Source organism: Mytilus galloprovincialis, chromosome 3, assembly GCF_965363235.1.
Source record: "Mytilus galloprovincialis chromosome 3, xbMytGall1.hap1.1, whole genome shotgun sequence".
Taxonomy (NCBI): Eukaryota; Metazoa; Mollusca; class Bivalvia; order Mytilida; family Mytilidae; genus Mytilus; species Mytilus galloprovincialis.
The window spans coordinates 4827929-4855637 of record NC_134840.1 but is presented as its reverse complement, the minus strand read 5'-3'; the positions used below and the strand labels follow the sequence as shown (position 1 = coordinate 4855637).

Genomic DNA, 27709 nt, shown 5'->3' with positions numbered 1-27709 from the left:
AATTCAACAACAGCACAATTCAATTTACTCAGACATCAGTAGATGACGCATCATCAAAACTTTCAAACATCTTTTTATCAGCAGCAAATCTATCACTTAAACGACCTTTAAAAAAACACACAAACAAACAAAAAAACAAAAAGTGGTTTGACGCAAGTTTACAACAAGCTCGAACTAACTTGCTTAATTATGGAAAAATTTATTCAAGATTTCCATATGATCCAATTATCAAAAATCACTTTTATAAACTGAATCGTGAATACTCCAAACTAAGGAAATATAAATACAAACAATACAAACAATCATTGATTAGTCAGCTGGACTCCTTGCACGAAGAGAATCCAAAACTGTATTGGAACTTAATTAATGAACTACAGGAAAAAAATGAAACTAAAAAAAAATGTGGAGTACAACCATCAACTTTGATATCACATTTCCAAAAGTTGTCACAACTGAAAGGTGAATTTCAAAGTAGATATACAGAGCTATGTGAAAAACTGAAACAGTTAGAAAACTCAAAATGTTTCAACGAGTTGGACTCCTTTATCACTGAGTCTGAAATATCCAAAGCCATTTCACACTTAAAATGCAATAAATCATCAGGCTTGGATAACATTAGTAATAATATGATAAAGAATGGACAGACTTTCCTTTTAAAAAGTTTTCAACAGATGTTTAATACTTGTCTGTCTTCAGGTATATACCCAACATCTTGGGCTGAAGGTTATATTACACCAATTTTTAAAAGCAACGATACAAGTGACCCTAACAATTATAGAGGAATAACAATAACAAGTGCAATTGGAAAGCTTTTTAATAGAATATTAAGTCTAAGACTGGACAAATTTCTTCAGGAACATAATATTATACATGATAGTCAAATTGGATTCACAAGGAAAGCCAGAACTGCAGATCATATGTTTATTTTAAACTGTCTTATTAACAAATACTGTAATTCAAAAGAAGGTAGACTGTTTGCCTGTTTTGTTGATTTTCAGAAGGCTTTTGATACTGTTATACATACAGGGATCAAGATTAAACTACTAGATATTGGGGTTGGGTCTTATTTTTATAACATTATTAAAAATATGTATGAAATTAGCAAATCATGTGTCAAAATTCAAAATCAAGTAAGTGATTTTTTCCCATTAGATATTGGAGTCAAACAAGGTGACAACCTCAGTCCGAATTTATTCAAGATATTCATAAATGATTTGCCCAGATATTTGTCAGATACTAGAGACCCAGTTAATGTCAATGACAAAGATCTACATTGTTTAATGTATGCTGATGATATTGTTTTATTATCTACATCAGCTGAAGGACTACGAGAAAAGCTGGGAATGCTTGATAAATTTTGCGAAGATTGGTGTCTCAATGTGAATACTAATAAGACAAAGGTGCTGATTTTCAACAAGGCAGGCAGACATGTAAAACAGATATTCACATTTCAGAATATAAATCTGGAATGTGTTTCAAAATACAAATACCTAGGTTTATATTTAAGCTCATCTGGTTCATTCAGTTATACTCAAAATGAACTATACAAAAAATCCCTGAAAGCTCATTTCAAATTAAGGAAAGATCTTTTATCACTTAATCCTGATGTAAAAACAAGTATTCATGTTTTTGACCACACTGTAAAACCTATTTTATTATATGGTAGCGAAATATGGGGGATGTTTAATTCATTTAAAAACAAATAGATAAATTTTCAGACAGTAAACTGAAAACCTACCTTTTATATAAAACAAATTTTGGTTTTGAAAAATATCTAACATTGATCAAGAATTTTGAACTTAGAAGAAGTTTTACTAAATTACGTGTATCTTCTCATAGATTACAAATAGAATTAGGTAGATATCAGGGTATTCCCCGAATTAACAGAATATGTAATAAATGTTCTTCCAATACTGTCGAAGATGAGGCTCATTTTCTATTTGATTGTAACAAATTTGAGGATGATAGAAATTGTATGTTAGCTAGTATTGCACAATATAATTCTTATTTTAATCATATGAACAGTCAAAGCAAAATTATCTGGTTATTTAGTGTAGAAAATGTTGAGTTACTTAAAATAATATGTAATTTTATATACAAACATCTTCCTTAGTGAAGATTAGTTAAAGGAAATCTATGTGTGTATATACATTTGATTGGACATAGAAAATTATATTCATCTGAATATCACAAACATACTAGCCGATTAAAAAAAAAAAATAATTGTTAAGATATATTATTTATTCAAATGTTCTCTTATATCCTTGAGGCATCGTCCCCTGGTATCAACTGCATTCAAGTTACCTATGATGCTTCCTTGTTTGCTTTTGATACAGGTAGGAAAGAGACATTTACACACATTTTACATGCCTATGGCCCATAAGGTATCGTCCCCTGGTGTCAGCTGCCTTTAGGAAACCATAATGCTTTCCTATTTGCTGCTGACACAGGATGAGTCATGGACATGTTTAATTTCTACTTTCTTTTTGGCTAATTATTATATATTTAATTGATCCAACTTTTTGTGTACTATACATATGTGGATATCTATTTTTCTTTTTTTTTTCTTTTTGGGCTGCTTGTTTGTTATCTATATCAACCACACTTGTAATAAAATGCATTAGTATTAAAAAACCAACATACTATAGATTCTTTATCTACGTATTCTTTAAGAACTTAAATAGTTCTCGTTTAACTTTTTTTTTTTTTTTTTTTTTATCTCATTGTTTGTATTGTATTATGAAAAAATTATTGATGTTGTAATGTTTATGCCCTTTGGGGCCCATAATTGGAAATAAAAATATCTTATCTTATATACAAAAAAAATAAAAAAAATAAAAAAATGTTCTTTTGCAATTATTGTAAATATGTTTAGTTTTTAATTTGTTTCCCTAGTATGTGCCTTCTTGTAATCTTCAACATATTGAAGTTAAGAAGTATTATGTAGATGTAGTATTGTAACCGAAATTCGTTTTGCATTTAAAGTTTTAAAATGTATTTACCCAACCTTCTTCCGGTTAATTATTAACTCCCTTTAGTTTTGATTTGTTGTTTGCCGGTTTTGTGTGTTGGATCATATAATATATTGATATTTAAAGTAGCAGGCAACTAACTAGTTGCAGAAAGACAGTTAGAAATGAATATAACTTCAGCTGGTAAGTATTTTGAAATGTTTCTTTCATGTTTAAATGGGGAAAATATCTTTAAATTTACAATCACGTGGATGACTCAGGTTTTTTGACATCCCCCCTTCTTTCCCGAATTGAAAAAGAAACACGGACATGAAAGAAAAAAACGAAACATTTTATGAAGAATGCTTTAAATCAAATGATTAATGCAAGATCTTGAACACGAGACTACATGCTGAGCCCACGAAGGCCATTTTGTAAGTGTTTTTTCCCTTTATATGTATCTGTAGACATGCTACATGTACATGTCCCTTCCTACAGTTTGTAATTATGTTTTTTCTTTTTTTTTTTTTTAATTTTTCCCTTTTAATAATTTTACTGCTATAACTAGGAGATTACAATTATACTCTCATCTGCAGTTTCTCCAAGGGCAATCAGTAGGCTGGCACTTATCAGTAAACATATAAATTAGTAAGAGAGAAATAATACACCTTATCGCTATTTGTCCGCCATTGTTGGATATCCCACAGGTTCCCGTAAAATGTTGGCGTCATAAAATAAAATATCTGACGCCACAATGAAAAGGGATTGTTGTTGACGTCAAAAGTTCAAGCAGCCGGGTCAGCCGGGATTAGCGGTAAGGTGTATAGAAAGGGAATTGTAGCAAGTCAACTGTATCTGTATAAACTGATAAATACGTTAAAGCTACCAATTCTGGCTCTCGTTGCGGATATGTTGCCCATATTATCACACTGTATTCCGCAGTTGATCTCACCTACATTACACTTATAAATTGCTATTTCCAGTGCTATAAATTGAACTTTCAACATCCTAAAACAAATTACTTTTCTGTTGTGATGTCAAAAGTTTGCCATGAATAAATGTCTATTTTTCTATTTTAGCTGGTGTTATATCTCTACTTGATGAACCAGAACCTCAACTGAAGGTGAATATTTAATTTCAGTTAGTTTTCATGACTAACACATTTAATTCTACTATTTAAAGAACCTTTTATCTTAATAAATATGATCAATTCAGATTTTTTTTCATGTTAATTATAATTAGAAACAGATTAACAAATTTAATATACCATGCTGAATATGGGATTGCTATAAATATATAAAATCTGGTTGTATACGGTCTCATATAGTACGTCAGAATCATAGGAGGAAGTGGTGTCAGAGACTTAAAAGAAAGTGTTTGTCCGCCTCTGTAGTACCTATGCTATTATAATGTTTGGTTTATACAATGATGCTACTTGCGATTTGAATCGAATTTATTTCATGTCTGAGAACAGTTGTCGAACTCTTGAATTAGATATTGAGCACTGTTCAGCCATCTTCACGCTTTATCACAGGCCAACCAGCCCTGCAGGCTTGTAAAAATGCTGCCTGTTCTGTAAAATCATCTCTATGTACAGGACAATAAAATCTTACTTAATTTTTTCTTAAAATTGAACTTCAGGCAGATGAATTCTAGTCTTTGTCTTTGATTTTTTTTACTTATGAAATAAAAACAAAGTAACTTCCTTATTTCTTAAATGTACAAATGTATATCAGTTGCTTTCCTTTTATTGGTTGGAATTTGTCATTACAGGTTTTTGCATTGGAAAAATTGAACAGAATTGTAAATGTATTTTGGGCAGAGATTTCAGAGGCCATAGGCAAAATGTAAGTGTGAATTAAATGTTTGTATTTAAAAATGTAGCCCTTGAATTGGTTATCAATAGGGTAATAAAAAAATGTTAAAATAAATACTGGCACATCAATGTCTTGTCTGTTCATCTCCAGTACAGAATTGTCAGTAGTGAATTGTCTAATTTTATATAGCTTATTATTTAAAATATAAACATGATAAAGGATATTTGTTATATGTTTCATGGTTAAAATTTTATATGACAGCTCAGCTACTGAAGGAAGCATAGAGAATGAGAAGATTTGATTGATGAACAAATTTTATTTTGATTTTTTCAGAGAAATACTATATGAAGATGTTGCATTTAAGAACAGTGAACTGGCTGCATTGGTGGCATCGAAGGTTTGTTATTTAAACTTATTTCAAATGTGGCATAAAAGCTTTGCTATTGTCTGGAACCAGCTTTCTTTAAGGCATCAAATAGTCTTTATTTTTATTTGGTGCCATAGTGGAACGAAAGGCTAGTTATTAAATCAGATACTTGTGAGACGTCAAATATTTGTTAAAACTTGGTGACCTGGTGGCATAACAGGTTTGTCATTTTACTAGATTCCTTGCATATTGTCCCCAGCACACCGCAGGGATACAATGTAGGCATATAGAAATGCTGTCCATCCATTCAAAACATAAAATTTCCCAGAGACAGTTTATGAATAAAACTTTCATATTCTCTGGACCATGTCACATCACAATTTTTATAGAAGTAATGGGATTTTGACCTTTATTATATAATTGTAAATATTTTGTCTGTTGTAGGTTTATTACCATCTAGGAGCGTTTGATGATTCTCTGACCTATGCCTTAGGAGCAAGAAATTGTTATAATTGTAGATATTTTGTCTGTTGTAGGTTTATTACCATCTAGGAGCCTTTGATGATTCTCTGACCTATGCTTTAGGAGCAGGAAATTGTTATAATTGTAGATATTTTCTCTGTTGTAGGTTTATTACCATCTAGGAGCCTTTGATGATTCTCTGACCTATGCTTTAGGAGCAGGAAATTGTTATAATTGTAGATATTTTCTCTGTTGTAGGTTTATTACCATCTAGGAGCCTTTGATGATTCTCTGACCTATGCCTTAGCTATAGATATTTTGTCTGTTGTAGGTTTATTACCATCTAGGAGCATTTGATGATTCTCTGACCTATACTTTAGGAGCAGGAAATTGTTATAATTGTAGATATTTTCTCTGTTGTAGGTTTATTACCATCTAGGAGCGTTTGATGATTCTCTGACCTATGCCTTAGCTATAGATATTTTCTCTGTTGTAGGTTTATTACCATCTAGGAGCGTTTGATGATTCTCTGACCTATGCCTTAGCTATAGATATTTTCCCTGTTGTAGGTTTATTACCATCTAGGAGCCTTTGATGATTCTCTGACCTATGCCTTAGCTATAGATATTTTCTCTGTTGTAGGTTTATTACCATCTAGGAGCCTTTGATGATTCTCTGACCTATGCCTTATCTATGGATATTTTCTCTGTTGTAGGTTTATTACCATCTAGGAGCCTTTGATGATTCTCTGACCTATGCCTTAGCTATAGATATTTTCTCTGTTGTAGGTTTATTACCATCTAGGAGCCTTTAATGATTCTCTGACCTATGCCTTAGGAGCAGGAAATTGTTATAATTGTAGATATTTTCTCTGTTGTAGGTTTATTACCATCTAGGAGCCTTTGATGATTCTCTGACCTATGCTTTAGGAGCAGGAAATTGTTATAATTGTAGATATTTTCTCTGTTGTAGGTTTATTACCATCTAGGAGCCTTTGATGATTCTCTGACCTATGCCTTAGCTATAGATATTTTGTCTGTTGTAGGTTTATTACCATCTAGGAGCATTTGATGATTCTCTGACCTATACTTTAGGAGCAGGAAATTGTTATAATTGTAGATATTTTCTCTGTTGTAGGTTTATTACCATCTAGGAGCGTTTGATGATTCTCTGACCTATGCCTTAGCTATAGATATTTTCTCTGTTGTAGGTTTATTACCATCTAGGAGCGTTTGATGATTCTCTGACCTATGCCTTAGCTATAGATATTTTCTCTGTTGTAGGTTTATTACCATCTAGGAGCCTTTGATGATTCTCTGACCTATGCCTTAGCTATAGATATTTTCTCTGTTGTAGGTTTATTACCATCTAGGAGCCTTTGATGATTCTCTGACCTATGCCTTATCTATGGATATTTTCTCTGTTGTAGGTTTATTACCATCTAGGAGCCTTTGATGATTCTCTGACCTATGCCTTAGCTATAGATATTTCTCTGTTGTAGGTTTATTACCATCTAGGAGCCTTTAATGATTCTCTGACCTATGCCTTAGGAGCAGGAAATTGTTATAATTGTAGATATTTTCTCTGTTGTAGGTTTATTACCATCTAGGAGCCTTTGATGATTCTCTGACCTATGCCTTAGCTATAGATATTTTGTCTGTTGTAGGTTTATTACCATCTAGGAGCATTTGATGATTCTCTGACCTATACTTTAGGAGCAGGAAATTGTTATAATTGTAGATATTTTCTCTGTTGTAGGTTTATTACCATCTAGGAGCGTTTGATGATTCTCTGACCTATGCCTTAGCTATAGATATTTTCTCTGTTGTAGGTTTATTACCATCTAGGAGCGTTTGATGATTCTCTGACCTATGCCTTAGCTATAGATATTTTCTCTGTTGTAGGTTTATTACCATCTAGGAGCCTTTGATGATTCTCTGACCTATGCCTTAGCTATAGATATTTTCTCTGTTGTAGGTTTATTACCATCTAGGAGCCTTTGATGATTCTCTGACCTATGCCTTAGCTATAGATATTTCTCTGTTGTAGGTTTATTACCATCTAGGAGCCTTTAATGATTCTCTGACCTATGCCTTAGGAGCAGGAAATTGTTATAATTGTAGATATTTTCTCTGTTGTAGGTTTATTACCATCTAGGAGCCTTTGATGATTCTCTGACCTATGCCTTAGCTATAGATATTTTGTCTGTTGTAGGTTTATTACCATCTAGGAGCATTTGATGATTCTCTGACCTATACTTTAGGAGCAGGAAATTGTTATAATTGTAGATATTTTCTCTGTTGTAGGTTTATTACCATCTAGGAGCGTTTGATGATTCTCTGACCTATGCCTTAGCTATAGATATTTTCTCTGTTGTAGGTTTATTACCATCTAGGAGCGTTTGATGATTCTCTGACCTATGCCTTAGCTATAGATATTTTCTCTGTTGTAGGTTTATTACCATCTAGGAGCCTTTGATGATTCTCTGACCTATGCCTTAGCTATAGATATTTTCTCTGTTGTAGGTTTATTACCATCTAGGAGCGTTTGATGATTCTCTGACCTATGCCTTATCTATGGATATTTTCTCTGTTGTAGGTTTATTACCATCTAGGAGCCTTTGATGATTCTCTGACCTATGCCTTAGCTATAGATATTTTCTCTGTTGTAGGTTTATTACCATCTAGGAGCCTTTGATGATTCTCTGACCTATGCCTTATCTATGGATATTTTCTCTGTTGTAGGTTTATTACCATCTAGGAAACTTTGATGATTCTCTGACCTATGCCTTAGCTATAGATATTTTGTCTGTTGTAGGTTTATTACCATCTAGGAGCCTTTAATGATTCTCTGACCTATGCCTTAAGAGCAGGAAATTGTTATAATTGTAGATATTTTCTCTGTTGTAGGTTTATTACCATCTAGGAGCCTTTGATGATTCTCTGACCTATGCTTTAGGAGCAGGAAATTGTTATAATTGTAGATATTTTCTCTGTTGTAGGTTTATTACCATCTAGGAGCCTTTGATGATTCTCTGACCTATGTCTTAGCTATAGATATTTTGTCTGTTGTAGGTTTATTACCATCCAGGAGCATTTGATGATTCTCTGACCTATACTTTAGGAGCAGGAAATTGTTATAATTGTAGATATTTTCTCTGTTGTAGGTTTATTACCATCTAGGAGCGTTTGATGATTCTCTGACCTATGCCTTAGCTATAGATATTTTCTCTGTTGTAGGTTTATTACCATCTAGGAGCGTTTGATGATTCTCTGACCTATGCCTTAGCTATAGATATTTTCTCTGTTGTAGGTTTATTACCATCTAGGAGCCTTTGATGATTCTCTGACCTATGCCTTAGCTATAGATATTTTCTCTGTTGTAGGTTTATTACCATCTAGGAGCCGTTGATGATTCTCTGACCTATGCCTTATCTATGGATATTTTCTCTGTTGTAGGTTTATTACCATCTAGGAGCCTTTGATGATTCTCTGACCTATGCCTTAGCTATAGATATTTTCTCTGTTGTAGGTTTATTACCATCTAGGAGCCTTTAATGATTCTCTGACCTATGCCTTAGGAGCAGGAAATTGTTATAATTGTAGATATTTTCTCTGTTGTAGGTTTATTACCATCTACTAGAGCCTTTGATGATTCTCTGACCTATGCCTTAGCTATAGATATTTTCTCTGTTGTAGGTTTATTACCATCTAGGAGCCTTTAATGATTCTCTGACCTATGCCTTAGGAGCAGGAAATTGTTATAATTGTAGATATTTTCTCTGTTGTAGGTTTATTACCATCTAGGAGCCTTTGATGATTCTCTGACCTATGCTTTAGGAGCAGGAAATTGTTATAATTGTAGATATTTTCTCTGTTGTAGGTTTATTACCATCTAGGAGCCTTTGATGATTCTCTGACCTATGCCTTAGCTATAGATATTTTGTCTGTTGTAGGTTTATTACCATCTAGGAGCATTTGATGATTCTCTGACCTATACTTTAGGAGCAGGAAATTGTTATAATTGTAGATATTTTCTCTGTTGTAGGTTTATTACCATCTAGGAGCGTTTGATGATTCTCTGACCTATGCCTTAGCTATAGATATTTTGTCTGTTGTAGGTTTATTACCATCTAGGAGCGTTTGATGATTCTCTGACCTATGCCTTAGCTATAGATATTTTCTCTGTTGTAGGTTTATTACCATCTAGGAGCCTTTGATGATTCTCTGACCTATGCCTTAGCTATAGATATTTTCTCTGTTGTAGGTTTATTACCATCTAGGAGCCTTTGATGATTCTCTGACCTATGCCTTATCTATGGATATTTTCTCTGTTGTAGGTTTATTACCATCTAGGAGCCTTTGATGATTCTCTGACCTATGCCTTAGCTATAGATATTTTCTCTGTTCTAGGTTTATTACCATCTAGGAGCCTTTAATGATTCTCTGACCTATGCCTTAGGAGCAGGAAATTGTTATAATTGTAGATATTTTCTCTGTTGTAGGTTTATTACCATCTAGGAGCCTTTAATGATTCTCTGACCTATGCCTTAGCTATAGATATTTTCTCTGTTGTAGGTTTATTACCATTTTAAGGCATTTAGGAGCCTTTGATGATTCTCTGACCTATGCCTTAGCTATAGATATTTTCTCTGTTGTAGGTTTATTACCATCTAGGAGCGTTTGATGATTCTCTGACCAATGCCTTAGCTATAGATATTTTCTCTGTTGTAGGTTTATTACCATCTAGGAGCCTTTGATGATTCTCTGACCTATGCCTTAGCTATAGATATTTTCTCTGTTGTAGGTTTATTACCATCTAGGAGCCTTTGATGATTCTCTGACCTATGCCTTAGCTATAGATATTTTGTCTGTTGTAGGTTTATTACCATCTAGGAGCATTTGATGATTCTCTGACCTATACTTTAGGAGCAGGAAATTGTTATAATTGTAGATATTTTCTCTGTTGTAGGTTTATTACCATCTAGGAGCGTTTGATGATTCTCTGACCTATGCCTTAGCTATAGATATTTTGTCTGTTGTAGGTTTATTACCATCTAGGAGCGTTTGATGATTCTCTGACCTATGCCTTAGCTATAGATATTTTCTCTGTTGTAGGTTTATTACCATCTAGGAGCCTTTGATGATTCTCTGACCTATGCCTTAGCTATAGATATTTTCTCTGTTGTAGGTTTATTACCATCTAGGAGCCTTTGATGATTCTCTGACCTATGCCTTATCTATGGATATTTTCTCTGTTGTAGGTTTATTACCATCTAGGAGCCTTTGATGATTCTCTGACCTATGCCTTAGCTATAGATATTTTCTCTGTTGTAGGTTTATTACCATCTAGGAGCCTTTAATGATTCTCTGACCTATGCCTTAGGAGCAGGAAATTGTTATAATTGTAGATATTTTCTCTGTTGTAGGTTTATTACCATCTAGGAGCCTTTAATGATTCTCTGACCTATGCCTTAGCTATAGATATTTTCTCTGTTGTAGGTTTATTACCATTTTAAGGCATTTAGGAGCCTTTGATGATTCTCTGACCTATGCCTTAGCTATAGATATTTTCTCTGTTGTAGGTTTATTACCATCTAGGAGCGTTTGATGATTCTCTGACCAATGCCTTAGCTATAGATATTTTCTCTGTTGTAGGTTTATTACCATCTAGGAGCCTTTGATGATTCTCTGACCTATGCCTTAGCTATAGATATTTTCTCTGTTGTAGGTTTATTACCATCTAGGAGTGTTTGATGATTCTCTGACCTATGCCTTAGCTATAGATATTTTCTCTGTTGTAGGTTTATTACCATCTAGGAGCGTTTGATGATTCTCTGACCTATGCCTTAGGAGCAGGAAATCTCTTCAATGTCAATGATACAACAGAATATGTGGAAACTATCATTGGTAAGTATTGTAGATGTAATATAGAGGAACATTTATATGTTCATTATGTGCATGCAATAGGTGTTAAAAAGAAGCAGAAGTGATGAAAGTGTACCCACTTATAATGAAAGGGCTCTTGTTTTGTATGTGGAGGGGAGTTTATGGAATGAAAGTCAGAGATCAACTGTGTTATGTATTCAGCATCATTGAACCAGATATAAATACAAACATGGACTTAATTCTGTAAAAGTAAATCTTTAGCCATTTTGTTTTAATAACAATTTACAACAGCTAAAATGGTAATCTTTGGTAAATCTAATGACTCCTTAGAGTTATAAGTTGTTATTGGTATTGCATTTAATGACTTCTAAAAGTTACAAGCTGTTTTATATCTTGATCATAACATTCACCAATAATAACATTTTGTTTGTTTTTTTTTGTTTCAGCTAAGTGTATTGACCATTACACAAAGTTACGAGTGTTTTTTTATTTGTTTCAGCTAAATGTATTGACCATTACACAAAGTTACGAGTGTTTGTTTATTTTGTTTCAGCTAAGTGTATTGACCATTACACAAAGTTACGAGTGTTTGTTTATTTTGTTTCAGCTAAGTGTATTGACCATTACACAAAGTTACGAGTGGCCAACATTGATGTTGGAGAAGGTGAACAAGTGATGATTGATGAAAGACTGGAGGCCATTGTCAACAGAATGTTCCAAAGATGTCTAGCAGATAAACAGTTCAAACAGGTATTATACATTTCTAGCTTTGAAATTTATTAATAGAAAGTCAATGTGATAGATGGTACTGTGTTGACAATATTTGTCATTTTATGTTTTTTAACAAACTACCAACAACTTCAACAACATGATTTCATACTAAACGTAAAGACTCAGTACAAGAAATTGCTTGTCTTTTGTGTCAGAACGAATAGAAGTTGTTCAATGACCAACAAATTACTGGCCCAAAATAGAACAGATGGGCTGTTGCCTTACACTTCTGCTAAAATTCATATTATTGCCATGGTTATTTTAAAAATTAAAAAAAAAAAGTATTGGAAAGTCATGTTCAACTCTCCTGTGGACAACAATGGTAGACTTCCCTTAGATAACTACACAATTAAACCTCAACTCTCCTGTGGACAATAATGGTAGACTTCCCTTAGATAACTACACAATTAAACCTCAACTCTCCTGTGGACAATAATGGTAGACTTCCCTTAGATAATTACACAATTAAACCTCAACTCTCCTGTGGACAATAGACTTCCCTTAGATAACTACACAATTAAACCTCAACTCTCCTGTGGACAATAATGGTAGACTTCCCTTAGATAACTACACAATTAAACCTCAACTCTCCTGTTGACAATAATGGTAGACTTCCCTTAGATAACTAGACAATTAAACCTCAACTCTCCTGTTGACAATAATGGTAGACTTCCCTTAGATAATTACACAATTAAACCTCAACTCTCCTGTTGACAATAATGGTAAACTTCCCTTAGATAACTACACAATTAAACCTCAACTCTCCTGTTGACAATAATGGTAGACTTCCCTTAGATAACTCCACAATTAAACCTCAACTCTCCTGTGGACAATAATGGTAGACTTCCCTTAGATAATTACACAATTAAACCTCAACTCTCCTGTGGACAATAATGGTAGACTTCCCTTAGATAACTACACAATTAAACCTCAACTCTCCTGTGGACAATAATGGTAGACTTCCCTTATATAATTACAGAATTAAACCTCAACTCTCCTGTTGACAATAATGGTAGACTTCCCTTAGATAACTACACAATTAAACCTCAACTCTCCTGTTGACAATAATGGTAGACTTCCCTTAGATAACTAGACAATTAAACCTCAACTCTCCTGTTGACAATAATGGTAGACTTCCCTTAGATAATTACACAATTAAACCTCAACTCTCCTGTTGACAATAATGGTAGACTTCCCTTAGATAACTACACAATTAAACCTCAACTCTCCTGTTGACAATAATGGTAGACTTCCCTTAGATAACTCCACAATTAAACCTCAACTCTCCTGTGGACAATAATGGTAGACTTCCCTTAGATAACTACACAATTAAACCTCAACTCTCCTGTTGACAATAATGGTAGACTTCCCTTAGATAACTACACAATTAAACCTCAACTCTCCTGTGGACAATAATGGTAGACTTCCCTTAGATAACTAGACAATTAAACCTCAACTCTCCTGTTGACAATAATGGTAGACTTCCCTTAGATAATTACACAATTAAACCTCAACTCTCCTGTTGACAATAATGGTAGACTTCCCTTAGATAACTACACAATTAAACCTCAACTCTCCTGTTGACAATAATGGTAGACTTCCCTTAGATAACTCCACAATTAAACCTCAACTCTCCTGTGGACAATAATGGTAGACTTCCCTTAGATAACTACACAATTAAACCTCAACTCTCCTGTTGACAATAATGGTAGACTTCCCTTAGATAACTACACAATTAAACCTCAACTCTCCTGTTGACAATAATGGTAGACTTCCCTTAGATAACTACACAATTAAACCTCAACTCTCCTGTTGACAATAATGGTAGACTTCCCTTAGATAACTACACAATTAAACCTCAACTCTCCTGTGGACAATAATGGTAGACTTCCCTTAGATAACTACACAATTAAACCTCAACTCTCCTGTTGACAATAATGGCAGACTTCCCTTAGAAAACTACACAATTAAACCTCAACTCTCCTGTGGACAATAATGGTAGACTTCCCTTAGATAACTAGACAATTAAACCTGAACTCTCCTGTTGACAATAATGGTAGACTTCCCTTAGATAACTACACAATTAAACCTCAACTCTCCTGTTGACAATAATGGTAGACTTCCCTTAGATAACTACACAATTAAACCTCAACTCTCCTGTTGACAATAATGGTAGACTTCCCTTAGATAACTACACAATTAAACCTCAACTCTCCTGTGGACAATAATGGTAGACTTCCCTTAGATAACTACACAATTAAACCTCAACTCTCCTGTTGACAATAATGGTAGACTTCCCTTAGATAACTACACAATTAAACCTCAACTCTCCTGTGGACAATAATGGTAGACTTCCCTTAGATAACTACACAATTAAACCTCAACTCTCCTGTGGACAATAATGGTAGACTTCCCTTAGATAACTACACAATTAAACCTCAACTCTCCTGTGGACAATAATGGCAGACTTCCCTTAGATAACTACACAATTAAACCTCAACTCTCCTGTGGACAATAATGGCAGACTTCCCTTAGATAACTTCACAATTAAACCTCAACTCTCCTGTTGACAATAATGGTAGACTTCCCTTAGATAACTACACAATTAAACCTTAACTCTCCTGTGGACAATAATGGTAGACTTCCCTTAGATAACTACACAATTAAACCTCAACTCTCCTGTGGACAATAATGGTAGACTTCCCTTAGATAACTACACAATTAAACCTCAACTCTCCTGTGGACAATAATGGTAGACTTCCCTTAGATAACTACACAATTAAACCTCAACTCTCCTGTGGATAATAATGGTAGACTTCCCTTAGATTACTACACAATTAAACCTCAACTCTCCTGTGGACAATAATGGTAGACTTCCCTTAGATAACTACACAATTAAACCTCAACTCTCCTGTTGACAATAATGGCAGACTTCCCTTAGATAACTACACAATTAAACCTCAACTCTCCTATGGACAATAATGGTAGACTTCCCTTAGATAACTTCACAATCAAACCTCAACTCTCCTGTTGACAATAATGGTAGACTTCCCTTAGATAACTACACAATTAAACCTCAACTCTCCTGTGAACAATAATGGTAGACTTCCCTTAGATAACTTCACAATTAAACCTCAACTATCCTGTGGACAATAATGGTAGACTTCCCTTAGATAACTACACAATTAAACCTCAACTCTCCTGTGGACAATAATGGTAGACTTCCCTTAGATAACTACACAATTAAACCTCAATTCTCCTGTTGACAATAATGGTAGACTTCCCTTAGATAACTACTCAATTAAACCTCAACTCTCCTGTGGACAATAATGGTAGACTTCCCTTAGATAATTACACAATTAAACCTCAACTCTCCTGTTGACAATAATGGTAGACTTCCCTTAGATTACTACACAATTAAATCTCAACTCTCCTGTGGACAATAATGGTAGACTTCCTTTAGATAACTACACAATTAAACCTCAACTCTCATGTGGACAATAATGGTAGACTTCCCTTAGATTACTACACAATTAAACCTCAACTCTCCTGTGGACAATAATGGTAGACTTCCCTTAGATAACTACACAATTAAACCTCAACTCTCCTGTGGACAATAATGGTAGACTTCCCTTAGATTACTACACAATTAAACCTCAACTCTCCTGTGGACAATAATGGCAGACTTCCCTTAGATAACTACACAATTAAACCTCAACGCTCCTGTGGACAATAATGGTAGACTTCCCTTAGATAACTACACAATTAAACCTCAACTCTCCTGTGGACAATAATGGTAGACTTCCCTTAGATAATTACACAATTAAACCTCAACTCTCCTGTTGACAATAATGGTAGACTTCCCTTAGATTACTACACAATTAAACCTCAACTCTGCTGTTGACAATAATGGTAGACTTCCCTTAGATTACTACACAATTAAACCTCAACTCTGCTGTTGACAATAATGGTAGACTTCCCTTAGATAACTACACAATTAAACCTCAACTCTCCTGTGGACAATAACGGTAGACTTCCCTTAGATAATTACACAATTAAACCTCAACTCTCCTGTGGACAATAATGGTAGACTTCCCTTAGATAATTACACAATTAAACCTCAACTCTCCTGTGGACAATAATGGTAGACTTCCCTTAGATAACTACACAATTAAACCTCAACTCTCCTGTTGACAATAATGGTAGACTTCCCTTAGATTACTACACAATTAAACCTCAACTCTCCTGTGGACAATAACGGTAGACTTCCCTTAGATAACTACACAATTAAACCTCAACTCTCCTGTGGACAATAATGGTAGACTTCCCTTAGATAACTACACAATTAAACCTCAACTCTCCTGTTGACAATAATGGTAGACTTCCCTTAGATAACTACACAATTAAACCTCAACTCTCCTGTGGACAATAATGGTAGACTTCCCTTAGATTACTACACAATTAAACCTCAACTCTCCTGTGGACAATAATGGTAGACTTCCCTTAGATAACTACACAATTACACCTCAACTCTCCTGTGGACAATAATGGTAGACTTCCCTTAGATAACTACACAATTAAACCTCAACTCTCCTGTGGACAATAATGGTAGACTTCCCTTAGATAACTACACAATTAAACCTCAACTCTCCTGTGGACAATAATGGTAGACTTCCCTTAGATAACTACACAATTAAACCTCAACTCTCCTGTGGACAATAGACTTCCCTTAGATAACTACACAATTAAACCTCAACTCTCCTGTGGACAATAATGGTAGACTTCCCTTAGATAATTACACAATTAAACCTCAACTCTCCTGTTGACAATAATGGTAGACTTCCCTTAGATTACTACACAATTAAACCTCAACTCTCCTGTTGACAATAATGGTAGACTTCCCTTAGATAACTACACAGTTAAACCTCAACTCTCCTGTGGACAATAATGGTAGACTTCCCTTAGATAACTACACAATTAAACCTCAACTCTCCTGTTGACAATAATGGTAGACTTCCCTTAGATAACTACACAATTAAACCTCAACTCTCCTGTGGACAATAATGGTAGACTTCCCTTAGATAACTACACAATTAAACCTCAACTCTCCTGTTGACAATAATGGCAGACTTCCCTTAGAAAACTACACAATTAAACCTCAACTCTCCTGTGGACAATAATGGTAGACTTCCCTTAGATAACTAGACAATTAAACCTGAACTCTCCTGTTGACAATAATGGTAGACTTCCCTTAGATAACTACACAATTAAACCTCAACTCTCCTGTTGACAATAATGGTAGACTTCCCTTAGATAACTACACAATTAAACCTCAACTCTCCTGTTGACAATAATGGTAGACTTCCCTTAGATAACTACACAATTAAACCTCAACTCTCCTGTGGACAATAATGGTAGACTTCCCTTAGATAACTACACAATTAAACCTCAACTCTCCTGTTGACAATAATGGTAGACTTCCCTTAGATAACTACACAATTAAACCTCAACTCTCCTGTGGACAATAATGGTAGACTTCCCTTAGATAACTACACAATTAAACCTCAACTCTCCTGTGGACAATAATGGTAGACTTCCCTTAGATAACTACACAATTAAACCTCAACTCTCCTGTGGACAATAATGGCAGACTTCCCTTAGATAACTACACAATTAAACCTCAACTCTCCTGTGGACAATAATGGCAGACTTCCCTTAGATAACTTCACAATTAAACCTCAACTCTCCTGTTGACAATAATGGTAGACTTCCCTTAGATAACTACACAATTAAACCTTAACTCTCCTGTGGACAATAATGGTAGACTTCCCTTAGATAACTACACAATTAAACCTCAACTCTCCTGTGGACAATAATGGTAGACTTCCCTTAGATAACTACACAATTAAACCTCAACTCTCCTGTGGACAATAATGGTAGACTTCCCTTAGATAACTACACAATTAAACCTCAACTCTCCTGTGGATAATAATGGTAGACTTCCCTTAGATTACTACACAATTAAACCTCAACTCTCCTGTGGACAATAATGGTAGACTTCCCTTAGATAACTACACAATTAAACCTCAACTCTCCTGTTGACAATAATGGCAGACTTCCCTTAGATAACTACACAATTAAACCTCAACTCTCCTATGGACAATAATGGTAGACTTCCCTTAGATAACTTCACAATCAAACCTCAACTCTCCTGTTGACAATAATGGTAGACTTCCCTTAGATAACTACACAATTAAACCTCAACTCTCCTGTGAACAATAATGGTAGACTTCCCTTAGATAACTTCACAATTAAACCTCAACTATCCTGTGGACAATAATGGTAGACTTCCCTTAGATAACTACACAATTAAACCTCAACTCTCCTGTGGACAATAATGGTAGACTTCCCTTAGATAACTACACAATTAAACCTCAATTCTCCTGTTGACAATAATGGTAGACTTCCCTTAGATAACTACTCAATTAAACCTCAACTCTCCTGTGGACAATAATGGTAGACTTCCCTTAGATAATTACACAATTAAACCTCAACTCTCCTGTTGACAATAATGGTAGACTTCCCTTAGATTACTACACAATTAAATCTCAACTCTCCTGTGGACAATAATGGTAGACTTCCTTTAGATAACTACACAATTAAACCTCAACTCTCATGTGGACAATAATGGTAGACTTCCCTTAGATTACTACACAATTAAACCTCAACTCTCCTGTGGACAATAATGGTAGACTTCCCTTAGATAACTACACAATTAAACCTCAACTCTCCTGTGGACAATAATGGTAGACTTCCCTTAGATTACTACACAATTAAACCTCAACTCTCCTGTGGACAATAATGGCAGACTTCCCTTAGATAACTACACAATTAAACCTCAACGCTCCTGTGGACAATAATGGTAGACTTCCCTTAGATAACTACACAATTAAACCTCAACTCTCCTGTGGACAATAATGGTAGACTTCCCTTAGATAATTACACAATTAAACCTCAACTCTCCTGTTGACAATAATGGTAGACTTCCCTTAGATTACTACACAATTAAACCTCAACTCTGCTGTTGACAATAATGGTAGACTTCCCTTAGATTACTACACAATTAAACCTCAACTCTGCTGTTGACAATAATGGTAGACTTCCCTTAGATAACTACACAATTAAACCTCAACTCTCCTGTGGACAATAACGGTAGACTTCCCTTAGATAATTACACAATTAAACCTCAACTCTCCTGTGGACAATAATGGTAGACTTCCCTTAGATAATTACACAATTAAACCTCAACTCTCCTGTGGACAATAATGGTAGACTTCCCTTAGATAACTACACAATTAAACCTCAACTCTCCTGTTGACAATAATGGTAGACTTCCCTTAGATTACTACACAATTAAACCTCAACTCTCCTGTGGACAATAACGGTAGACTTCCCTTAGATAACTACACAATTAAACCTCAACTCTCCTGTGGACAATAATGGTAGACTTCCCTTAGATAACTACACAATTAAACCTCAACTCTCCTGTTGACAATAATGGTAGACTTCCCTTAGATAACTACACAATTAAACCTCAACTCTCCTGTGGACAATAATGGTAGACTTCCCTTAGATTACTACACAATTAAACCTCAACTCTCCTGTGGACAATAATGGTAGACTTCCCTTAGATAACTACACAATTACACCTCAACTCTCCTGTGGACAATAATGGTAGACTTCCCTTAGATAACTACACAATTAAACCTCAACTCTCCTGTGGACAATAATGGTAGACTTCCCTTAGATAACTACACAATTAAACCTCAACTCTCCTGTGGACAATAATGGTAGACTTCCCTTAGATAACTACACAATTAAACCTCAACTCTCCTGTGGACAATAGACTTCCCTTAGATAACTACACAATTAAACCTCAACTCTCCTGTGGACAATAATGGTAGACTTCCCTTAGATAATTACACAATTAAACCTCAACTCTCCTGTTGACAATAATGGTAGACTTCCCTTAGATTACTACACAATTAAACCTCAACTCTCCTGTTGACAATAATGGTAGACTTCCCTTAGATAACTACACAGTTAAACCTCAACTCTCCTGTGGACAATAATGGTAGACTTCCCTTAGATAACTACACAATTAAACCTCAACTCTCCTGTTGACAATAATGGTAGACTTCCCTTAGATAACTACACAATTAAACCTCAACTCTCCTGTGGACAATAATGGTAGACTTCCCTTAGATTACTACACAATTAAACCTCAACTCTCCTGTTGACAATAATGGCAGACTTCCCTTAGATAACTACACAATTAAACCTCAACTCTCCTGTGGACAATAATGGTAGACTTCCCTTAGATAACTTCACAAGTAAACCTCAACTCTCCTGTTGACAATAATGGTAAACTTCCCTTAGATAACTACACAATTAAACCTCAACTCTCCTGTTGACAATAATGGCAGACTTCCCTTAGATAACTACACAATTAAACCTCAACTCTCCTGTGGACAATAATGGTAGACTTCCCTTAGATAACTACACAATTAAACCTCAACTCTCCTGTGGACAATAATGGTAGACTTCCCTTAGATAACTTCACAAGTAAACCTCAACTCTCCTGTTGACAATAATGGTAAACTTCCCTTAGATAACTACACAATTAAACCTCAACTCTCCTGTGGACAATAATTTCAGACTTCCCTTAGATAACTACACAATTAAACCTCAACTCTCCTGTGGACAATAATGGTAGACTTCCCTTAGATAACTACACAATTAAACCTCAACTCTCCTGTGGACAATAATGGTAGACTTCCCTTAGATAACTACACAATTAAACCTCAACTCTCCTGTGGACAATAACGGTAGACTTCCCTTAGATAACTATACAATTAAACCTCAACTCTCCTGTGGACAATAATGGTAGACTTCCCTTAGATTACTACACAATTAAACCTCAACTCTCCTGTGGACAATAATGGCAGACTTCCCTTAGATAACTACACAATTAAACCTCAACTCTCCTGTGGACAATAATGGTAGACTTCCCTTAGATAACTACACAGTTAAACCTCAACTCTCCTGTGGACAATAATGGTAAACTTCCCTTAGATAACTAGACAATTAAACCTCAACTCTCCTGTTGACAATAATGGTAGACTTCCCTTAGATAATTACACAATTAAACCTCAACTCTCCTGTGGACAATAATGGTAGACTTCCCTTAGATAACTACACAATTAAACCTCAACTCTCCTGTTGACAATAATGGTAGACTTCCCTTAGATAACTACACAATTAAACCTCAACTCTCCTGTGGACAATAATGGTAGACTTCCCTTAGATTACTACACAATTAAACCTCAACGCTCCTGTGGACAATAATGGTAGACTTCCCTTAGATTACTACACAATTAAACCTCAATGCTCCTGTGGACAATAATGGTAGACTTCCCTTAGATAACTACACAATTAAACCTCAACTCTCCTGTTGACAATAATGGTAGACTTCCCTTAGATAATTACACAATTAAACCTCAACTCTCCTGTTGACAATAATGGTAGACTTCCCTTAGATTACTACACAATTAAACCTCAACTCTCCTGTTGACAATAATGGTAGACTTCCCTTAGATAACTACACAATTAAACCTCAACTCTCCTGTGGACAATAACGGTAGACTTCCCTTAGATAATTACACAATTAAACCTCAACTCTCCTGTGGACAATAATGGTAGACTTCCCTTAGATAATTACACAATTAAACCTCAACTCTCCTGTGGACAATAATGGTAGACTTCCCTTAGATAACTACACAATTAAACCTCAACTCTCCTGTTGACAATAATGGTAGACTTCCCTTAGATTACTACACAATTAAACCTCAACTCTCCTGTTGACAATAATGGTAGACTTCCCTTAGATAACTACACAATTAAACCTCAACTCTCCTGTGGACAATAATGGTAGACTTCCCTTAGATAACTACACAATTAAACCTCAACTCTCCTGTTGACAATAATGGTAGACTTCCCTTAGATAACTACACAATTAAACCTCAACTCTCCTGTGGACAATAATGGTAGACTTCCCTTAGATTACTACACAATTAAACCTCAACTCTCCTGTGGACAATAATGGTAGACTTCCCTTAGATAACTACACAATTACACCTCAACTCTCCTGTGGACAATAATGGTAGACTTCCCTTAGATAACTACACAATTAAACCTCAACTCTCCTGTGGACAATAATGGTAGACTTCCCTTAGATAACTACACAATTAAACCTCAACTCTCCTGTGGACAATAATGGTAGACTTCCCTTAGATAACTACACAATTAAACCTCAACTCTCCTGTGGACAATAGACTTCCCTTAGATAACTACACAATTAAACCTCAACTCTCCTGTGGACAATAATGGTAGACTTCCCTTAGATAATTACACAATTAAACCTCAACTCTCCTGTTGACAATAATGGTAGACTTCCCTTAGATTACTACACAATTAAACCTCAACTCTCCTGTTGACAATAATGGTAGACTTCCCTTAGATAACTACACAATTAAACCTCAACTCTCCTGTGGACAATAATGGTAGACTTCTCTTAGATTACTACACAATTAAACCTCAACTCTCCTGTGGACAATAATGGTAGACTTCCCTTAGATAACTACACAATTAAACCTCAACTCTCCTGTGGACAATAATGGTAGACTTCCCTTAGATAACTACACAATTAAACCTCAACTCTCCTGTGGACAATAGACTTCCCTTAGATAACTACACAATTAAACCTCAACTCTCCTGTGGACAATAGACTTCCCTTAGATAACTACACAATTAAACCTCAACTCTCCTGTGGACAATAATGGTAGACTTCCCTTAGATAACTACACAATTAAACCTCAACTCTCCTGTGGACAATAGACTTCCCTTAGATAACTACACAATTAATCCTGCAGGAAACTCAGCTCAGGACACCAGGCCATTGTTAAGGACTACTATGGATCATTATCTTCCTATAAAAAGGCCAGAGTTGTCCATTAAGTTTTGCAAAAGTCAAGTTCAGCAATTGTATATTAAAAATTTCCTGTTGGTAAAGGTTTTCCTAATGTGTAACCACCAATTTATATTTGATATACGTTTGGTTTCTACTAATGACGTATGCTATATTGTATTTGTAGGCTGTAGGTATAGCATTGGAGACCAGGAGAATTGATATATTTGAAAAGGCAATCCTACAAGCAGTAAGTCATTAATCCATAAAACAAAATGTGACATAAACTTCAATACACATAAAGTTTAACATCATTGTTAATGAAATGTTTAAACCAATCAGAAATGAAGACTGAATTACAAAATGTTCTTGTTTATCAATTGTTTTTGATGAAATATCATATTATAACTTTGTAAAGTTTTATTAGAAAATTAATACACAACAGTTTGATAGATTAAAAGCTAAGCAGATCTTTTTTTAAACAAAGGAGTAGGTTCGATAAGGCTTTAAAATGGCCCCCTTTTTTACCCTTAATATCAAATTGGGATTTATTGACTGATATCAGGATGAATCATAGCTAAAACAATGACTAGATAGGAAATAAGTCTTTTTGTTGAAAATTTATGTTCCTGCGTTTTATTCATGACGTCACAAATAGTACTCATTTTGATTTTCCACTAAAAAACAATGAAAATTTATAAATTTCCATTGATTATCTAGACAGGAAACATATAGCACATACTTCGACAAAAAGATCTTTGACAATAATGTTTGCATGACATTTTACATGTCTAACTTAAATATTTTGATTGTCAACGACTGTGCTCTATGTTACCTGGTCTAAAATTTGGCTGCAATCCTGCTGATCTTGTCAAATTTTGCCAAAACTGCTTATTTTGACCTTACTGGGATCAACGCTTTAGAATAAAACTATGACAGAAATAGTTCTATATAACTTTCTCACATGTCTTTATGTCAACTTAAAACATTTTCATCTTGAAACATTGAACTTTTTAATAGGGGCCAAATATGGCACTTACCTAACCTACTTCTTTAAATTCCCTCATGTTATTTAATAGTGTATTTACAAAATATGTTTGTATAACTCAAATTCTTGTGAAAAAGAAAGTGACTAATAACTTGCATTTTCTATATTTGTAGGATGATGTTAATAGCATGTTGTCATACAGTCTGAAAGTCTGTATGTCTTTGATTGGGAACAGACAGTTTAAGAAGACAGTATTACAAGTCCTTTCCAAATTATACATGGGACTACAAACTCCAGATTACATAAATGTTTGTCAGGTAAGGACCAGAAAGTCTGAAAGCTTCCAAAATAAAAATAAGTTGTACAGTGAAATTTCTCTAAACCGGTCCCTCTTAATACCGGTTCTCCCTTCATACCGGCCAAAACCGCAAGTCCCGGCCGGCGTGTATGTAAATAAACGGTCAGGTAACCTTATAAAACCGGCCACCCCTTTAAACCGGATACCGGCCGTTATTTGTGTATTTGTGTAATCAAAATCAATAAAATATCACCTCATAAAACCGGCCTTCTCATTTGTAATCATTAGTCCATATATAATACTGTTATATAAACAAACAAGTTAATCCGGTCAATTAGACACCTGCATGGCCACTGAGTAGTGTTCACCTGTCAATGTCAAATCAATACCCGAATAAATTATCGGTTGAGAGATTTTGATCTCACCCACGCTAATCAATGATGATAGTTAATTTTCATTAAATGTTTAAGCTTGGCTACTTTATTTGATGATTTAAAAAAAAAAAATAAGCAAATTATGAAAATTTATCACTCACTTTGATTTTTTTGAATAAATCGTAATTCGTTATCGTTGGGATAATCTATTGATGTATTTGAAACCATTTAGTTTATTAACAGCGTGTTTGATTAGTTTGAGGTGCTAAGCTTTAATGTGTGTGTATTGCTTATGAAGAATTAAGGAACATAGTATGATACCGCTAATTACAGCTTTTTAGATTGAATAATATATGATATTGATATTAAAATTGTTTTGTTATATAGTTGCATTTTATTTGTTATTCCTGCAAAATAAAAAATAATAAAGATACAAATGATGTTTTAATATTTATTTCATAATCAATTTAGAATACAAAGCTAAATTTTCACAACAAAACAAACTTTATGATTGAGGTACAATACATGGTAAAAAAAACCAAATGCACACATATTGAAGGGAAGTAACCCTTATATTGAAGGGAAGTAACTCTTGTTTATTTCAAATTCATTAAACCGGCCACCCCCGAAAACCGGCCGAATCCCGTGGTCCGACGGTCGGCCGGTTTTGAGAAGTTTCACTGTATCAATAATATTTCATACAGCTCAAGTATTTTTTTTTCAAGAACTAATGTGGAAAGAACAACTTCAACCCTAAGGAGTTTTACCATTTTAAGAACAAGAAAACCTCGAAGGTCAACATAGTCTTCAGTAAAAGACAATCAAGCTGTAAAAGTCTTAATAAACAAATTAGACTTTTGACCCCAATTTCATGGTCCACTGAACATAGAAAATGAAAGTGCAAGTTTTAGGTTAAAGTTTTTGGTCAAGGTAGTTTTTGATGAAGCTGAAGTCCAATCAACTTGAAACTTAGTACACATGTTTCTTATGATATGATCTTTCCAATTTTAAAGCCAAATTAGACTTTTGACCCCAATTCCATGGTCCACTGAACATAGAAAATGAAAGTGCAAGTTTCAGGTTAAAGTTTTTGGTCAAGGTAGTTTTTGATGAAGCTGAAGTCCAATCAGCTTGAAACTTAGTACATATGTTCCCTATAGTATAATCTTTCTAATTTCAATGCCAAATTAGATTATTACCCAATTTCATGGTCCATCAAACATGGAAAAGGATAATGTGAGTGGGGCATCCATGTACTTTTGACACATTCTTGTTTACAGTGTTTTATATTACTGTATGTTTTTTACAGTTTTATTTCACTGTATGTTTTTTACAGTGTTTTAAATTACTGTATGTTTTTACAGTGTTTTATATTACTGTATGTTTTTACAGTGTTTTATATTACTGTATGTTTTTACAGTGTTTTATATTACTGTATGTTTTTTACAGTGTTTTAAATTACTGTATGTTTTTACAGTGTTTTATATTACTGTATGTTTTTTACAGTGTTTTAAATTACTGTATGTTTTTACAGTGTTTTATATTACTGTATGTTTTTACAGTTTTATTTTACTGTATGTTTTTATGCCCCGTCTACGATAGTAGTAGGGGCATTATGTTTTCTGGTCTGTGCGTCCGTTCGTCCGTCTGTTCGTTCGTCTGTTCGTTCGTCTGTTCGTTCGTCCGTTCGTCCGTCTGTCCCATGTCAGGTTAAAGTTTTTGGTCGAGGTAGTTTATGATGAAGTTATAGTTGCATCCATTTGTAACTTTACATACATAGTCATTATAATAGGGAATTTCTAAAAAGTACCTCAAATTTAGGTTTTGGTCCTCATTTCATGGTTCATTGAACATGAAAATGAGATTGTGTGAAACAGCTCTTTGCCAGGTTAAAGTTTTTGGTCGAGGTAGTTTATGATGAAGTTATAGTTGCATCCATTTGTAACTTTACATACATAGTCATTATGATAGGGAATTTCTAAAAAGTACCTCAAATTTAGTTTTTATGCCCCACCTACGATAGTAGAGGGGCATTATGTTTTCTGGTCTGTGCGTCCGTTCATCCGTCTGTTCGTTCGTTCGTTCGTCTGTTCGTTCGTCCGTCTGTCCCGCTTCAGGTTAAAGTTTTTGGTCAAGGTAGTTTTTGATGAAGTTGAAGTCCAATCAACTTGAAACTTAGTACACATGTTCCTTATGATATGATCTTTCTAATTTAAATGCCAAATTAGAGTTTTGACCCCAATTTTACGGTTCACTGATAGAAAATGATAGTGCAAATTTCAGGTTAAAGTTTTTGGCTTCAGGTTAAAGTTTTTGGTCAAGGTAGTTTTTGATGAAGTTGAAGTCCAATCAACTTGAAACTTAGTATACATGTGCCCTATGATATGATCTTTCTAATTTAAATGCCAAATTACAGTTTTGACCCCAATTTTACGGTTCACTGAACATAGAAAATGATAGTGCAAATTTCAGGTTAAAGTTTTTGGCTTCAGGTTAAAGTTTTGGTCAAGGTAGTTTTTGATGAAGTTGAAGTCCAATCAACTTGAAACTTAGTATACATGTGCCCTATGATATGATCTTTCTAATTTAAATGCCAAATTAGAGTTTTGACCCCAATTTTACAGTTCACTGAACATAGAAAATGATAGTGCAAATTTCAGGTTAAAGTTTTTGGCTTCAGGTTAAAGTTTTTGGTCAAGGTAGTTTTTGATGAAGTTGAAGTCCAATCAACTTGAAACTTAGTATACATGTGCCCTATGATATGATC

General features: G+C 34.6%; 1 protein-coding gene across 2 annotated transcripts in view; it reads left to right on the top strand.

The window, feature by feature from the left end:
- The first annotated feature begins 3021 nt into the window (after window positions 1–3021).
- The window catches only part of LOC143066998 (26S proteasome non-ATPase regulatory subunit 1-like), a 189071-nt gene continuing 164383 nt past the window's right edge, over window positions 3022–27709 (top strand). For both annotated transcript variants that reach the window (XM_076239920.1, XM_076239919.1), the window contains exons 1-8: window positions 3022–3155; window positions 4031–4074; window positions 4725–4798; window positions 5102–5165; window positions 11401–11506; window positions 12093–12235; window positions 23470–23532; window positions 24444–24587. In XM_076239920.1, coding sequence (XP_076096035.1) covers window positions 3137–3155; window positions 4031–4074; window positions 4725–4798; window positions 5102–5165; window positions 11401–11506; window positions 12093–12235; window positions 23470–23532; window positions 24444–24587 — 657 coding nt within the window. In that variant the 5' untranslated portion in view covers window positions 3022–3136. The remainder of the gene's footprint in view (window positions 3156–4030; window positions 4075–4724; window positions 4799–5101; window positions 5166–11400; window positions 11507–12092; window positions 12236–23469; window positions 23533–24443; window positions 24588–27709) is intronic.